Here is an 18842-nt window from a genome sequence, read left to right as displayed (position 1 = left end):
GACACGTCGTCAGTGTAAAACATGTGATGCTCTGCGACAAATCCAACAAACCAAAGCTGAACACAGATTCCTCACGAGCCTCCGCTCACTGAAGCACCGTTCGCAGTATTAATACTCCAGTCGTATACTGATGTAACACTGATGCTGGGCTGAACTTTTTGCTGATAATCTGCATCTCAGCACAGCTCTGAATGCGCAACTTGTAACAGACAGCATTTACATTCACATACATATGTATTACTACCTTTACTGACGGATTTAAATACATCCTCCCATGCCTATAGGAGAGAGGGAGTCACACACACTCTGGCCTTCTCCCTTCTTCTCTTATCGTGCCTTCAGCTATAAAACAGGGCTCAGACGCTCACTGAACGAACTGCTCCCTCTCATTGACCCTCAGTCAGCAGCTGCTCTCACAGGGACTTTGTGGCTTCAGCAGGTGAGCCGTAAACTTCAAAGAGCTCTCGTTTTAATCTTTGTATGATGGTGAATCTGAAGTCTGTGCTGCTGTGGCTGAAATGAATCTGTATCAGGTCCAAGCAGAGTGAGGTAAGAGTGTTTTTGGCTGAATCATTTTGTTTGTAGGACTGAAATGGGTAGTGAAACTTCAGTTTAGCTGCGTCTGTCTAGAGATGGGAATCGCGAACCATCTCCAGTTGAGAACTGGTTCCAAATCTTCTGATCTATGGGAATCGTTTGCCTCATTTCATCGATACCGGCATGTTTTCCTGACAGCTGTGCATCATTAAACAACAACAGTAAACTCCACTTATCTTTCGCTGGACGTCAAATGCATGGGCACAGCTGGACAGCTGAAACATGAAGGAAGAAACAGTGCGAAGAAAGATGACGACACTTTGACTTTTAGAATGTGAAGTAAGAGTTGCTGCATTTTCAAAACTCTACAAACAAGTTTGTTTGTTTTCCAGCTTTGCAGTCTTTCACAGCAGATAATATCCGACATTATGTTAACATGGGAGCTCTTTGGGCAGGATTAGTGGATTTTCTTTTCTTTGACAAAGGAAACCTAAACAACATTGATGCTGTTTAAATATTGGGGAATCGAGAACCGGTTCTATTTGGGAACCAGCATCAGCTAAACAAACGCAGGAAGCTGAACAGAGAGATGGTCAAAGACAGATGTCACCAGTGATGGAAAGTAACGAAGTACATTAACTTCGTATTGTACTGTAAATTTCTGAGGTTTTTTATTTGAGTATTTCTGGTTCATGGTGTTCTGAGCTTTGACTCCACTGTATCAGATGTCTGTAAGTTAGCAGTTCCACCAACGAGACATCTCACTTCTACACCTCTCAAATAGATTCACTGAAATGACTGATTCTGAGAAAAGTATAATCTAGAACTTCGTTTCGTTTCCTTTCCATTCATCGCCTCACGAGCCCTCAGACTTATCCAGTGACAAAGCTCAGCGAGCTTTGAAAGTGGGCCGGACTAAAGCTCTCTGTCAGAGGTGTTAACTCCAGTGTTTCCTCAGTGTTTTGCATTCAGGAGGAAAGAGGTCAAGGATGGCAGACGACCAAGTGATGATGGAGCTCGGGCTGAATGGAGCCTCAAAACACCAGGTACCTTCCTTCCCTCCTTCCTTCCCTCCTTCCTTCCTTTCCTGATGCTAATATCACACATTTTGGAAACATGTCAGTGTGACTCCTGTGCAAAGTGTTTCGGGCTGAATTAGCCGTTTTTCAGTTAGCAGGTCCGGGCCAGCAGGGCGCCACCGTCAGCTTCCACAACATCCATTACAAGGTGACACTGGGAGGAAGCTGCCTGCTTGGAAAGAAGAAGACGACCAAAGTAATCCTCAATGACCTCAAGTGAGTACACTGAAGTTTCTAAAACCACCACGCGGTGCAGTGAAACCAGTCCCTGAACAGCTTTTTATGATGAGCTATGTGCTGTGGTTTGAGGGCAAGCCAAGACGCTCACACACTGCTTCATGCTGAACGAGATACTGAACTGATCAAGCCTGAGGAAAGACGCCAGTCAGACGATTTCCAGAGTGAACTGAGTGGACTCAAACACACTTGTTAACTGACTACATCAGCAGTTTTTCGCAGTGAAGTGTGATGATTCATGGCGCATTACTTCCTCGTTAGAAGCTTATTTTAAAGACCGCTGAGGCCACATAACAATCATAGTAGTCGTAATGTTGTACATAATTAGACAACAGTTGATGTTGGCTGACCAGGTGAGGAAAGGTGAAATTTGGGATGCCCCCACGCCACATGTGCACACTGCAAAAATTTGTTTTTTTGCACACATAAATGCACAATTTCTGGGACATTTGAGATGAATACTGAAAAAATAGATTAGTGGTTCTCAAAGCGAGGTCCTGAAAGCCCAGACCTATCAATAATCATCGTTGTAAGTAAGTGGCCGGGGCCCCCCTTGTGGATGGGGGCTCCAAGCAACTGCCTGGTTTGCCTGTCCACAAGCCCCGCCCCTGGGTCATGTGGAAGTGGTGGTTGTTAGCATGCTAACAGTTAGCTCACAAAATATTTTGCATAGATACATGTATGAATTTTCTACTTTCTGGTGTAACCATACCTTTAGCAAGTTTTTTAGCTCTGTCACTAATGGGACCATGAGCACACACAGTTAATTTAACGTACATATCTATACTATCGACCCCTGGCTCATAAGTGTAAAATATTCTGTTTTTTTGGAGCAGTTTCTACTCTGACATAGGAGGTTAAAGAAAACTGCATGTGTGCTACACAGTGAATAAGCTACAATAGCTTCCTCCAGTTTGGTTGGACTGTGGCTCTCCCAAAGGTCACATGGTAGCTTGCTATTGGTCCGTGGTGTGAATTTAAGCGTCAAAGTTCACCACAGTTGAACTCAACGGAACAAATTTGCTTGGATTTACTTCACCCCACAGGTTAATCCACCCGTACTTCTGATTCCACTGAAATTAAACACATCACCTCGAAACCCAAACACAAAGACGCCTTCAGCCTCTGAGGACCGAAGGTTTAGCTGATTGTTGAACTGAGGCTGAACGCTCTGCATGTGCGCTTATTGTGTGTTTGTTTGTCTACGTGCCGACACGAGCCCACCGGGGAGGCGAACGTGACACGATCAAGGCCTGCTCGGATCAAACACACACACACATACACACACGTTGGGAGGCGAAGGAAGGAAGTTTGCTTTGTGGAGAAACTCGGGTTCCCACTTTGCCTCTGCGACACACACACGCTTGTTAGAAAACAATGACTCTCGGCTTAAGCCAACAAACAGACGCAGTGGCAGGATGCCTCCAGACCTTTGAGAGTTGACTGAGTGAGAAAGCTCAGGGTGAAACGTGTTGGCCTGAAGAAATCAGGTGAAGCTTTGGATTGTTGCCTCGATAGTGGTGAAGATCTAAGAATACCTTATGCTGGGAAATATCTCAACATTTAAGTCATTCATGAATGAAATAACTCAACTACTATTGGACGGGTTGCCATGAAAGTTTGGTTTGGTGATCCTCTAACTTTTAATTGTGCCATCATCGGGTTGAAGTAAACCGTTTTCTTCAAGGCTGTTAGAATTCATATAGAGATTAAAGTCTGTCTGTCTGTCTGTCTGTCTGTCTGTCTGTCTGTCTGTCTGTCTGTCTGTCTGTCTGTCTGTCCCAGAAAGCAAAATTCCATTGAATCAACATTGAGATATGGTCATGGCTTAAAATTGAATCAACATTAATGTCAGACATTGAAAGTAACATTGAAAGCGCTCGTTATGATCAACATTGAAATAATGTTGAATTTTCAATCAGTCTAAACATTGATTCATTATTTATTCAACTACATCATTTTCAACATTGAAACAATGTAGAATTGTCAATTAATCTGAACATAGAATCAATATTGATTCATTTATAAATGCATTGAAATTACATTGATTCTACATTGCAACAATGTTATTAATTAAAGGACCATTACAGCACTTTTCAGCCTTCATCTGTAGGTTTTAAATATGCTTCATGCAAGGCAAATTGCATGAAGCATATGCGATTTGAAGCGTCATTTTGCCGGGCGACGCGATGGACGCGATGCGCGGCGCGATGGACGCGTTAGCCGCGAAAATCGCTCTCATCGCGTCGCCCCATCGTGTTATCGCTTCATCGCTCGAGTTGAAATAACTGCACTTTTGCGGCGGATTCACGTGAAGACGCGCCGCGACAGCCTATCAGCGTTCAGATCGTCATCGACGTGCTGACGTACGGACGTGGTCGACGAGAGAATGAAATGGCGGAAGAAATGTTGTTGTTGGGCGGGCTTGTCGTCCGACGCGATGACGCCGCAAGGGGTTTTTGTACCAGCGTCAAAACTGGAGCATCTGGCAAGACGCGATTTCATTTGGAGCGCGATTAAATAATTTTCATCGCGTTTGGTGGGAACGTAGCGTTAGCCTGGCAGGGGGCAAGTAAAGCCTGGTGGCCCGCCAGGCTTATAATACACTGGGGGAAACCCTGAACCCTCAGCGTAGCCTCTGCACACGGACACACTAGCGTTAGCTAGTGTTATCTAGAATGCTAGCGCTAGCTAATGCTAACGACGCTAATGAGCTACAACCTCACGGTAATAATTCACAAAGTTGACATGCTGGTGAAAATACATTGTGTTCTCATCAGGACTTACCAGTTTGTCTTCTTTTGTCACTCAAACAAAATAAATTATATTCTCAATGACTTACCAGTTTGTATTGCTCGCACACAGAGAAGAACTTTAGACACGGATGGTTGAATTATGGCAACTACAAGCCACAAAAGCGCCTTTGAAAAATGAAGTCCCTTGAGATCTCACTGGTCTTGCAGAGGGAGGGAGGGAGGGGGCGAAGCAGTATCAGCACCACACATTGAAATCATGTCAATTCACTGTAGGGCATTTCAACATTGAAAAGTCATCATCTATTCTACATTGATTCAAATGTTGAAATGGTATCTGTGATTAAACATTGAATCAACATAGCTTTTTCAAACTCAACCAAAAATAACCAATCTGACCAAAATCCAACATTGAATTAATGTCTTTTGTTATCTGGGGTCTGTCTGTCTGTCTGTCTGTCTGTCTGTCTGTCTGTCTGTCTGTCTGTCTGTCTGTCTCTGAAACACCAACATGTGATTCCAAACATTCAAGATCTCTGATTGTGCTTTCTTAGGACTTTGATTATGGATGCATGTTATGAAAACTGCACTTGTTCAAAGTGCAGTGTGTGTGTTGAGCTTATAGTGGGCGGCACCTCTGGTATTTTATTGTTCAGTGTGTGTAATCATTGACTCAAAGTTGAAGGCTGGGTCAGTCTGGACGGCTTGTACTGAAAGTTTTACAGGAAGAATTTACTGTTCTTACTATCTGCTGGTGTAGAGCGATGCCGGTCGACTGTCCTGACAGCCTGGTGTTTAACCCGTGTGCTTTACGATCATTTATGAAGGAGCACAGAACAGTTTAACCTTTGCTTTTGAGAAACACTGCAGCTTCTGTGGACAACATGCTTTTAGAAAACAGGCCATGAAGACAAGGGAAACAGAAAGAAAGACAAGAAAAGAGCATTGAACACAAACCACAGTGTCGCGGTTTGCAGACCTGCGACCTCAAAGGTTTCATCAAAAGTTCATTCAAAACAAATTCATTCAGCCATTTTTCACTCAGCTTGCTGAAACTATGCACTCCCAGCTCCTTCAGACAGAGCTTAAGATAGAGATGAGAAGAATAAGAATGAGAAATGAAGGGAGGATGAACAAAATGGAAAAGAGACAGAGCCAACATAAACAACCTTAAAGTGCAGCGTCACTGGCTGAAATGTTGAGTCAGTGTTGTGTGAATTAAATTTTGCTGAATGAAGGACCTGACAGACGGGGGACGGGGTGAAATCCCCGAGTCAGCAAAAAGACCCAGAGATGAATCAAGCTATTGCGAAACAGCTTCACCAAAAACTGAACAGTCACCATTTAGTCAGTTTGGAAAACCACAAAAATCTCTTTCAGTTCCTCGAAAATGTGACGGCGTGAAACCAGTTCTCCCAAAGTTCACCAACAGTCACAGGAACGCAGAACTGAAAGCGCTTCATCATTCCAGACAAACCCAGTTTAAACACCACAGTCGAGGTGAATGAGCAGCACGAGTAGACGTTAGCTTAGCTTAGCACAAAGACTGCAAACAGGGGGAAACAGCTAGCCTAGTTCTGCCTCCCACCAGCATTTTATCTGGTTCCATTAAGTGATTTTATCTTTTTCTTTCTCTCTTTGCTTTTGCGTTAAGCTAAGCTAACAGCTGCTAGCTGTAGCTTCGTATTTACTGTGCAAACATGAGAGTGGGATTGACCTCCTCGTTAAACTCTCAGCAAGCACATTTCCCAAACTGTCAAACTGTTCCTTTGAAATGACAAACGGATAAAGTAAACGAGCGTATTTACACGATGGCGTGCGTCGCAGCCTTCACTGGAGGCTAAACAGCGTATCCTGATGTTTGAGGACGCAAATGTATCATCAGGAATCATTTGTGCTGTAACGTTAACTACAGTGAACGTGAGCTTTTGTTCAAGTTTGAGGGAAAGTGGTTGGAAAACATGTTTAACTTAAAAAAATTGGGGCATGACCACAAATGACATCTTTAGTTACACATTAAAAACTGGCATTCTCCTTCAAGCTGTTGAGAAATGAAATATTTAGGAGGTAAAATGCAAAATGACAGAATAATAGAAACTTATACTGAATTTCTCCGCTGTTCATATTTCTTTTGTCTGTCAGTGGGATCATGAGGCCGGGTCTGAACACCATCATGGGAGCGACGGGAAGCGGCAAGTCCTCGTGAGTGTCTCCATATCCGTCATCATGGACGGACAAAGCAGTTTCATTAGGTGTCGTGATGATGGAGGGTGTGTCGTACACCCTGTGTCATGGACGGACAGACAGCCTGATGTATGAATAAAAGCTTGACGTCATGCTGTCTGTGGTTCAGGTTCCTGGATGTTCTGGCAGCCAGGAAGGACCCCTCAGGCCTGACAGGAGAAGTTTTGATTGACGGAGCTCCTCAGCCTCCAAACTTCAAGTGTCTGTCTGGATATGTGGTGCAGGTGGGTGAGAGACGGAAAGACAGACAGGAAGTCAAACCGACAGACGCCAAGTCTGTGACAGGATCCGGCAGAACGGGTTTGATTCAGGAGAGTTTCCTGCTGGGGGCGGGAGGGGAGCACACAAACAATAAGACTGGCTCCTCAGGCCAAGTCTGGTTCACACTGCGTACGTTAAGCTATTCCAGAAATACTGAGGTTAAAGGTCACACCACCAAACGTAAAACCTATCATGAAAAGTCGTCCTTGAAATGAAAGTGCGTCCATCAGCAGCTGATTGGACGTTGAGTTCGATGCTTTCTTGTCTCCAGGACGACGTGGTGATGGGAACTCTGACGGTCAGAGAGAACTTCAGCTTCTCGGCGGCGCTGCGCCTCCCGACGTCCATCTCTCAGAGGGAGAAGGAGGAAAAAGTCAACACGCTGATCCAGGAGCTGGGCCTGAGCCGTGTGGCCGACTCCAAGGTGAGGAGACAGGGAGGAGGAGAAAAGTGAAGGACAAGAAGAGTTACAAAAAAAAAGAGGTAAAGAGGGAAGGTTCAGGACAGAAACATGGAAAGAAAGAAAGAAAGAAAGAAAGAAAGAAAGAAAGAAAGAAAGAAAGAAAGAAAGAAAGAAAGAGAGGGAGGGCGACAGAAGGGAAGATGGAAGAGGGTGAGGAAAAGTAAGGAAGACAAGAACAACTGAAAAGAAAGGACAAAAAAGACAAGAGCAAGGAAAATGAGTGGCAAACAAAATACAGAAGCAGGAAGAAATAAAGGATGAAAAGAAGGTAAGACGAGTCGTGACGATGGTTTGGGAATGTCACAAGAACTCACCTGTGTGTGTTTGTGCAGGTGGGCACTCAGCTGATTCGTGGGATCTCAGGTGGTGAGAGGAAGAGGACGAACATCGGCATGGAGCTGATCATCGACCCGCCCGTCCTCTTCCTGGACGAACCCACCACGGGCCTCGACTCCAACACCGCCAACTCAGTGCTGCTGCTGCTCAAGAGGTGTGTGCGCACACGCATGCACACACACACTCCCTATCCCTTACCTTAACTTTACCTTAACTCACTCTAACCTGACCCTTTAAACCGAGTCTGATCCAGTGATGAACACACAACAGCAGTTAATGAGCGACGCAGAACAAGAAGATGATTATATTAGAATTCACTTTATACGAGTCACAACTCATCACCTCACTGTAACTGATCTCTGCTCTGTTTTTTTTTAAATTCTCACTTAATTAAGTCAGAATTGTTTTAATTTTGATTTATATTGCCTTCTCAGTGTCCTGTGTAATATATTAATACTACAGGTTCGTGTTCTGACCACTGATTTTAATTACTTAAACTTTCTTTCTGAGAAATCATGTTTTTTTGTCTAAAAACTACATTACCCATGAGCCTCAGCTGCTGTTGTTATGACTAAGCTCGCTGGATGTGTTCAGGCCTCAGCAGACTGCTGAAGCTGAGTGGTTGGATGTTTTAAGTGACGTCCTCGTCTGAGGAGACTTTAAATTGTCCCCGTTGCTCCGTCAGGATGGCGGACCACGGCCGCACCATCATCCTGTCCATCCACCAGCCTCGATACTCCATCTACCGCCTGTTCGACAGCCTCACGCTGCTGGTCAACGGCAAACAGGTCCTCTGCTCATTCACGGTGTTTCCACCTTTTCTCATCATCCTTCGTCACTTCATCATCATCCTCTTCGGTTCCATCTTTGTTTCTTTACTTCTCACCTCTTTCTTTTATCTTCACCTGTTCTCCCTTCCATGAGTCTCTCTCTTTTTCTTGGCTTTTCTCTCTTTCTGTTTCTTATTTCTTGCTCTTTGTTTTCTTTCGGCTTTCATCTCTCTCTTTCTTGTCCCTCCTCGTTTTCTCTTTTCATCTCTTTGTTTGGTTTTTTGTCACTTTTTCATTTCTCATCACTCCTTCTTTTTGGCCGCTCTCTCTCCTCCCTCTCACCTCTAGAAAACACATTAGCTATTGCCATGTTTTGTGTTGAGTGGACTCTATTAACACATGAATTCATGCTGTCATTGTGTGAAACGTCAGGTTTTCCACGGGCCGGCACAGAGAGCGCTGGAGTATTTCTCGGACATCGGTAGGAACACGAAGTTTACTTTAATCCAGTGTAACACGACCTGATGCAAAGGTGATGTAAGTGATTCGGTTTGGAACTTCATTTCCCAGGATACACCTGTGAGCCCCACAACAACCCTGCTGACTTCTTCCTGGATGTCATTAATGGAGACTTGACAGCCGGCGCCCTCAGCGACGACAATGACGGCACAGGTGTGTGTGTTCAGGTCAGATTTAATGTCATGAAAACCTGGTTTAAAATAGTCCAACAGAGGTCGTATGAACACAGTATTTTTGTATTTATTTTTCTGTTTGTTTATTCTGAATGGCTTTATTTATTTATTTTCTCTCCAGAACATGATTCAGAATCCATATCGAAGGCCAGAACAGGGGTCGAGGAAAAACTGGTGGAGGAATACAGAAACTGCTACTACTTCAAACAGACCCAGACAGAGCTGGGTGGGTACACCAAAAATACTTACATTAAAGTACCAAAAACTCCCAAATTTTGCGGTTTTTAACTGTCCTTTGAAAGAAATGTCAGCTGATACTTCACACAGAGTTCAAGTTGGTGGTAGAAGAAGTACGTTATTACTTGAGTAAAAGTAGCAAAACCACAGTGTAGAAAAAAGTCCTGCATTCAAAATTCTACTTAAGTAAAACTACAAAGGTATTAGCATCAAGATACACAAAAGAAAACTACTCATTATTCGGAATGGCCCATTTCAAATAATCTATATTATGTTATTGGTTGAAATGATGCATTCAAATGAAAATGTAAATCTCTGCAATGCTGCAGCTACTTTGAGTACGCGTCATATACAGCTGGTACGTTTTGAATTTCCCCTGAGGATCAATGTGACATGTAGTGCAGTAGAAGTGTAAAGCAGCCTAAAATGCAAAGTCCAAGTACCTTAAAATTGCACTTAAGTCCTTTAGTTAATACTACTTTCTAACAATGGTTCAAGTTTTAGAGTAATAGTACACATTCAAAGTGACATAGTACTCAGGAGTTATACATGCAGTAAACTTGTAACGCTTACAGTAACAAGTTCAAGGCTTTTCACATGAAGTACTACGACACACAGAGGAGGGTGAAGAGCTGCAATTACAACATTTATTCACTTTTGATTTATGTATAATTAATCAAATCGAAACCACTCCTGCCTCTCAGACAGGATAATGGAAGGGAAGCCGACTTCCAGCCCTTCTCACACCAGAATCATCACCTACAACACCAGCTTCCTGACCCAGTTCAGATGGGTTCTCAAGAGAACGTTCCGCAACCTGCTGCTCAACCCTCAGACCTCCATTGCTCAGGTATGAACATCGAGCAGGCTTCAGTCTTAAAAAGGCCAAACTGACCTTTATCTGTGTAAAGTGCAACTGTACGGGAATCAAGCTTACATTTTTAAGTATTGCAGGTTCATCACAGAGTGTAGAAAGTGTGGCAGATTTTACAGTTTATGAACGGATGTTTTAAAGCCTGGAGTTTGTTCTACTGCTCAGCTTTTGTCCGTGACTGAAAATTCTTCTCGAAACTGGGACATCAATGTCAAAGAAGTGCAACTTGACAGCAAAAGTTTGACATTTTGAAAAACGTTTATTGGTTTTCTGGCAGTGAGCTGAATGAGAAAATCAGTACCACTCTCATATCCAACACAAGGCTATAGCCAGCAGCAGGCTAACTTAGCTTAGCATTAAGACTGGAAACAGGGGGGAACTGCTAACATGGCTACATCTGAAGCAGTAACATAACACCTTGATCTGTATCTCCTATGACTGGGAATTGTTCACAAATATAAAAATACACTGTCAATCAGTTTTTTAAGTTAATAACGTGATGATGACAGAATGAAAAAGCTGGAGTTCAACTGTGTGGGCAGACTGAAAACAGTGCCCCCTTTTTCTATTTTTATTTTGTTTTTATTCCCATTTATTTCATCTTATTGACTTCATTTTATTGTATTTATTCCCATGTGCTAAGCCTTTGCAACATTAAGAAAACTGCTATATAAATAAAGATTATCATAATCATCATTATTAATTCAATAGAGAAAATCAGCAGGGTGTCAATCAGAAACCCAAGAATTGCAGTCGATTCCCAAAGATTCCCTCTGCAAGCAATTAACATGTTATGTGTAATTTGTTTAATCTGTACAACAACTGAATTGTAAAAACAAAAATTCTGTTTAGGTAGCGGTAACCTTGTTCCTCGCTCTGGTCGTAGGAGCCCTTTTCTTTGACATCAAGGAGGATCAAACTGGAGTTCAGAACAGGTATTCGATCCTACTCCACTCTGGCTTCATTCATTACAAAATGTACAACAAAGTATTAACAGATTAATTGACAATGAGCGATAATGATATAGTTAGATATAGACAATGCTTTAGTTGCAGCCCTGATCATGTTTGATGCACTCACTAATTTCAAGACCACTGTCTTTTATTTGGAGGTCTATATGTGTGGAGTACAGATTAGACTGTGTGCACGTATCAATCTGTGTATTGATTGTGTTTTCAGGTTCGGCGTTCTCTTCTTCATCGTTGTGAATCAGTGTTTCAGTGCTCTGTCGTCTGCTGAACTCTTCATCTCTCAGAGAAAACTCTTCATGTGGGTTTGACACACAAACACACATTCACTTGTGAGGACATGAGAAGATCAGCTTGGTTAGCTTAGCTTAGCATAAAACCTGGAAATGGAGGGAAGCTGCTAGCCTGGGTCTGGACAGTGTTTGAAAATATGCCTACCAACACCTCTAAAGCTGATTTGTTTATCTCATTCATTGAATTCAGATATAAACAGAAATGTAAACGGACACTTTAGAAAGTTTGGAGAGCTATGTGCTAGTTTCACTGTTTTCAGTCTTTATGCTAAGCTATGTAACCACATCCAGACTCCAGCACAAGAAATGAGATGGATATCAATCTTGTCCATTCCCTCCAACAGACAAGCTGTTCCCTTAAATCAAAAGTTTAACCTTGTGGGGACGTGAAATGTGTCCCCACAATGTGATTAAGTATGCACACATATTTTGTTTATCTATGACATCATTGTCGTGACTCGTTAGCTTCTGTGTAGTCTGTAGGACCTCTCACAGTGTTGCACGATGAATAGGTTGTTTGCTTATGACATCATGTCACTCTTTTGTTTCGGCGCACACTGCAGATGAAGGGCAGGAAGTTATTTTCTCCATAGGAAGCACTATAACGCACTCAAAATGCCTGTTTTGTGTCTTCTATGGTTGCTCAAATCAATCAAACAGAGGAACCACAAGGAGCTTCTATCAAGTACCAGAAGGGTGAAAAATGCAAAAAAATTTGACTGACAACGGCAGAAAAAAATGTCTTGTTAACCATCAGTGGTTGGGAGGAGCTGAGTCAGCTAATAATATTAGCTATTGTTTTAAATCTTTAGTGATAGAGTTAAAGTGATAGCTATAAGAAACATGACTAACAGTAGTTAAATCAACGTTAAAAGTTCACAGAAGACAGCTGAACATAAAAAACCTACTATCTTTCATGACAATCCAAACAACCGCAGCGTAAACGTCAACATTCAGCGCCGAGGTGTCCATTGCAGTTTTCACTTCCTGCCCTCCATCTGAATTTAACATCATGTGACTGTAAACAACCTATCCAAATGATTCTTCTAAGTGTTTGAACTTCAAACTGATACCCGTCTGGCATTTGTGTTTTCCAGCGGTCACAAATGCACAGATAAGGTTTATTAATGAAACTTTTGTTGTATTTTTCTCTCCAATCAGTCACGAGTACATCAGTGGTTACTACAGGGTGTCTGTGTACTTCCTGTCTAAGATCCTGTCCGACATCATCGCGCTGAGGACCATCCCCGCCATTGTGTTCAGCTGCGTGGCATACTTCATGGTTGGTGGGTAGCTATGCTATGCTATGTTGTGTGTCACCAAAAAATCTCTGGTTCCAGATCCTCAAATGTGAAATGTTAATCAATACATTAAAAATAGATTCATTGGTGATGGAAATGATCAGAAAATCAACTTTCTGTTTATTTTCATCATTTACACTTCTTTTTATTGGCAAATAATATGTTTAGTCTGTTTGTTTGAAGGCATATTTACAGATTTTTTCACTTGAAATGTGTGTGTGCAGGTCTGAAGCCGACAGTTGAGGCCTTCTTCACCTTCATGTTGACCATCGCTCTGGTCTCCTACACAGCCACCTCCATGGCTCTGGCCATCTCAGCTGACCAGACCGTGGTGGCGATCGCCAGCATCTTCATGACCATCACCACCGTATTCATGATGGTGACCTACACACGCATCAACGCACAGCAGCGCAAACACTTACACATGAAATTAATGGACTGTTGGTTAGGGTTAGTCCCAACCCCTTGGTTACTGTTCATGCAGCTGTCAATCACTCAGTTCTCACACAATTTCCAATGTTCGATGAGTCATTCAGAGCCGATATCGATCACATTTCTTCAATAAATCAGCTTCATACTTTGATAACAGGATTATTATCATCATGTTATTATCAAAGACTAATTTCATGTTCAGACAGTGTTATTTTGGAACTTGCAGGCAGTTTTCCGATCATGGTCTGAAACCACCACACAAGCAAACATTCACATACAGAAAACCTTAACAGCACCCAGACGCCATCAATGCTGTGTTGAAGAAAGAAGCACTTTAATAAAAATCTGACCCGTCAATCTCTTTTTCTGCAGATCTTTGCAGGTTTGCTCGTGAACCTTCCCTCCATTGTCAGCTGGCTTGCTTGGTTGAAATACCTCAGTATTCCACGATATGGCCTCAGTGTAAGTACACACCTGCTTCAGTCAGACCTGCTGCTCAGTTCCTGGAGCTGTAGCTCGATTTCGTTCAGCTCATGATGGTGATAATTGTGTCTCTCCAGGCTCTGCAAATTAATGAGTTTTCTGAGCTGAACTTCTGTCGAGGCTTCAACATCAGCAACATCCCACCTGGACTTGTGTAAGAAACACTGACACACAGCCAAGCCTGTGTATTTATGCTTAACTGTACCTGAATGGTAGCTTATTTGAAGGACAGCGTGGTGTCCCAGAGATGTGGTTGTTTTTGTCAGGTTGCTAACCAGTCGGTCATTTAGTCATTTGAACCCCAAGTTAGTCAGTTCTTAGCCTTCCTGCTTTGCTGCTGAGTAATAACTGGTTAGTTTGCTAGTTATGTCATTGGTTAGTTATGTTGTCAGATGGGTTAGCATAGGGTAGCATGTTGATTTTTTTTTAACACGTACTATAGTGTGTCACTGAATTTTATTTTTTTAACCCAGGGTAGTAAGTTGATTTTTTTCAACACAGTGTGTCATTAAAATTTTTTTTTAACACATACTGTAGTAAATTGTTAATTTTTTTAAACATAGTAGTATGTATGTCGATTTTTTCCAACATACTATAGTATGTCAGTAGATTGTATTTTCTTTTAACACATACTATAGTGTGTCATTAAATTTAGTTTTTTTTTTTAACACATACTATAGTATGTTGGTAGATTATATATTTTTTTTCAACATATGGTAGTTTGTCATTAAATTGTATATTTTTTAACCCAATAGGGTAGTCAGTCGATTTTTTTTCAACATACTATAATATGTCATTAAATTTTATTTTTTTAACACATGCTGTAGTATGTCGTTAATTTTTATTTTTTTTAACACATACTACAGTATGTTGTTACATGTTATTTAAGTCAATTTTTTCAACATACTGTAGTATGTTGGTAGATTTTTTTTTTTTTTCAACATATGGTAGTTTGTCATTAATTTGCCTATTTTTTAACCCAATTGGGTAGTCAGTCGATGTTTTTCAACATACTATGTCATTTATTTTTATTTTTTTAACACATGCTGTAGTATGTTGTTAATTTTTATTTTGTTGAACACATAGGGTAGTAAGTCGATTTTTTTCAACACAGTGTATCGTTAAATTTTATTTTTTTTAAACACATAATGTAGTATATAGTTAATTTTTTTTAACATATACAGTAGGATGTAGATTTTTTTCAACATACTATAGCATGTTGGTAGATTTTTTTTTTTTTTTCAACATACTATACTATGGCATGAAATTGTATTTTTTTAACACATACTATAGTATCTTATACATGGAGTAGTATGTCGATTTTTTTTACCCCAAAATACTACAGTATGTCAGTATATTGTATTTTTTTAAACACATACTATAGTATGTCGTTAAATTTAGTTTTTTTTTTTAACACATATGGTAGTATGTTGATTTTTTTTTCAACATACTATAGTATGTTGGTAGATTTTTTTTTTTTTTTCAAAATATGGTAGTTTGTCGTTAAATTGTATATTTTTTTTTAACCCAATAGGGTAGTCAGTCGATTTTTTTCAACATACTATAATATGTCATTAATTTTTTTTTAACGCATGCTGTAGTATATCGTTAATTTTAATTTTTTTTTAACACATACTGTAGTATGTTGTAAACTTTTATTTTTTTAACACATGCTATAGTATGTCGTTACATGTTATTTAAGTCGATTTTTTTCAACATACTGTAGTATCTTGTTAATTTTTATTTTGTTGAACACAGGGTAGTAAGTCGATTTTTTTCAACATACTGTAGTACGTCGTTTTTTGTTTTTTTTTAACACATAGGGTGGTATGTCGGTAGATTGTATTTTTTTAACACTGAGTACTAAGTCGATTTTTTTCAACACAGTGTCGTTAAATTTTATATTTTTTAACACATAATGTAGTATATAGTTAATTTTTTTTTAACACATACAGTAGTATGTCGATTTTTTTCAACATACTATAGCATGTTGGTAGATTATATATTTTTTCAATATACTATAGCATGTTGGTAGATTATATATTTTTTTCAACATACTATACTATGGCGTGAAATTTTATTTTTTGAACACATACAATAGTATGTTGTTACATGTCATTTTTTAACACATAGGGTAGTATGTCAATTTTTTTCAACATACTATCATATGTTGGTAGATTATATATTTTGTTTCAATATAATGTAGTATGTTGTTAAATTGTATTCTTTTTTTTTTAACATACTGTAGTATGTCATTAAATTGTATTTATTTTAACACAGGATAGTTAGTCGATTTTGTATGTCATTAAATTTGAGTTTTTTAACACATAGGGTAGTATGTTGATTTTTTTCAACATACTGTAGTATGTAGTTGAATTTTATTTAACATATACGGTAATGTGTCAATTTTTATTTTTCAACATGGTAGTATGACGGTGGATTGTATTTTTTTAACACATTGGGGTAGTAAGTCGATTTTTTAAAACATACTGTAGTATGTTGGTAAATCTTATTTTTTTTTTAAACACGTACTATAGTATGTCATTAAATTTTTATTTTCAACATACTATACTATGTCGTAAATTTTTATTTTTTAACACATATTATAGTATGTCGGTAGATTGGTAGTAAGTTGATTTTTTCAACATACGTTAGTATGTCATTAATTATTTTTTTCAACATACGGTAGTATGTCGTGAAATTTTATTTTTTAACACATACTACAGTATATTGTTACATATTATTTTTTTAACACATACGGTAGAATGTCGGTAGAATGGAGTTTTTCAACACATACTGTAGTATGTTGTTAAATTTTGTTTTTTTTTCAAACACATACGGTAGTATGTTGTTTTTTTTTTCAGCATACTATAATATGTCGGTAGATTTTTTTTTTAAATACTATAGTATGTCGTTAAATGTTATTTTTTCAACATACTATAGTATGTTGTAAATTTTTATTTTTTTAACACATGCTATAGTATGTTGTTTTATTATATTTTTTTTAACACATACTGTAGTATGTTGTTACGTTATTTTTTAACATATACGGTAGTATGTCATTAATTTTTTTCAACATACTGTAGTACGTAGTTAATTTTTATTTTTTATTTTTTACACATAGGGTAGTATGTCGGTAAATTGTATTCTTTTTAACACTGGGTACTAAGTTGACTTTTTTCAACACAGTGTGTTATATTTTATTTTTTTAAAACATACAATTTGCCAGTTTACTAGTTAAATCAGTTATTTAGCTAAAAGGTTAGCCAGTTGTTTAAAAGTGTGCCAAGAGGTTAGTCCATGTGATTGATATGTGGTTAATTACTTACTTACTAGAGCTCATTCTAAACTATATATGTAAATAATTATGAATATTACATTGCATTCCTGCTAATAGATCACCCTGAATCCTCCACATGGGTCCTTTAAAGTGCAAGTCTGTTGGTTTGGGCTGCAGACGCCTGGTTATTAAAAGAAGAGCCTATCAATTGGCTACATAGTAGCTCTTCTGTAGTTGAAGTTAACTCGTTCAATGGCTGGAATAAAGGCTTCGAGTCGGGTGGAGATCACTCACTCTGGGATCTAGTGGGGTATTTGGTGGTTGAGGAACCTTTGTGCTGTGTTCCAGTTGCACAGGGGAGGAGTTTCTGACGGAGCAGGGCGTGGATTACTCCATCTGGGGCTTCTGGCAGAACATCATGTCTCTGGGCATCATGATTTTCTGCTTCCTCACGATCACTTACTTCAAACTGCGCTTCATCAGGAAGTTCACCTAGACCTTCATCAGCGCCGCATCACCATCATCAATGTCATCCTCATCATGCATCTTCACTATGGTAGCATAATGTAAGCAGCTCAGGAATATCTTTGTACTTTTTTTTTTCAGATATGATGTGATGTTTTTTCAGCTGATTCATGTGAGACACAGTCGTTCTCCAGATCTCTAATATTGATCACTTGTTTGTAAAATAAAATATTTGTTGTTTATGGAGATGTACTGACAAAGTTTGTAATTATTTGCACTGCTCATTAACACCAAAGTGCTTCAGTGTATTAACTAATAATGAACTGCGATGTGATTTTTGCACTTTAAAGTTCAGAAAGATGTGATTTTCTCCACAAACAGTTTATATTTATGAGTTTTTATAAAATAAAACACTGAAATTGCATTTTGAATGTCAGTTTTTTTATTTTCAAAATTACTTTTCTTGCTCGCGTCTGTGATGTTGACTTTTCAGCCTTTAAAATCTCCCGTTTCATGTTATTTTAATGGAAACTGGCTCAAGGGATGAGCCCTTAGGGTCAAAACACATATCTTTTGAACCATTTTGCAGCTTTTCTGAGAGCTTCCAACATTATCTCACAGTCTTCATCTGCAGAGGGAGTTTGCCAGTTATAATGTGACAAAAGCTTGTGATAACTGGTGTCATGACGACATCTGAGCAAACTTCATCTGCTGATAAAGACCATGAGATGTGGTTGAAAGCCATAAGTGGACCTTGAGCTAATATTTTGTCTTAGATTGTGAAGTCCCTTCAGGCACATGTGAGATAAAACTGACCTTATTTCCCTTTCAGCAACATTTAGCTTTGGGCTTTTAGGTCAAACTTAAAACAGGCCAAAACTTGTTGAGTCAATCCTTAAGTAACAGTGGTGCTGTGAGCTAAATGCTAATTTCTGGCTGGAATGACAGCGGCCAGTCAGATGTGTGGAATTTAGGGGTTAGCTTCTTGCATGCTAACAATTAACTAGTATTAAACTCAAAGGAGAGCTAAGGCAGATGGGAATAACACAAGTTCAGCAGGTATCTAGAATTTGGCTAATTTTGACCTGATGATGGCGCTAAATTACAAAGTTATTACAATTCATCCTGAGGGGATCA

General features: G+C 39.6%; 1 protein-coding gene across 1 annotated transcript; it reads left to right on the top strand.

Annotated features, from left to right (window-relative positions):
• Positions 1–308: 308 nt before the first annotated feature.
• Positions 309–18128, top strand: LOC139351132 (broad substrate specificity ATP-binding cassette transporter ABCG2-like). Its single transcript, XM_070992863.1, has 19 exons — positions 309–439; positions 1496–1583; positions 1708–1832; positions 6749–6808; positions 6960–7074; positions 7383–7535; positions 7907–8064; positions 8596–8698; positions 9113–9161; positions 9251–9352; positions 9494–9598; positions 10314–10459; positions 11336–11418; positions 11663–11752; positions 12906–13030; positions 13270–13424; positions 13850–13939; positions 14038–14114; positions 17589–18128. The coding sequence occupies exons 2-19, from the start codon at positions 1527–1529 to the stop codon at positions 17734–17736; spliced, it is 1941 nt and encodes a 646-aa protein (XP_070848964.1). The 5' UTR covers positions 309–439; positions 1496–1526; the 3' UTR covers positions 17737–18128.
• The last annotated feature ends 714 nt before the right edge of the window (positions 18129–18842 follow it).

This window comes from Chaetodon trifascialis, chromosome 23 (genome assembly GCF_039877785.1).
Source record: "Chaetodon trifascialis isolate fChaTrf1 chromosome 23, fChaTrf1.hap1, whole genome shotgun sequence".
NCBI lineage: Eukaryota > Metazoa > Chordata > Actinopteri > Chaetodontiformes > Chaetodontidae > Chaetodon > Chaetodon trifascialis.
The sequence above is the reverse complement of the archived record's forward strand: the minus strand, read 5'-3'. Positions and strand labels throughout refer to the sequence as shown.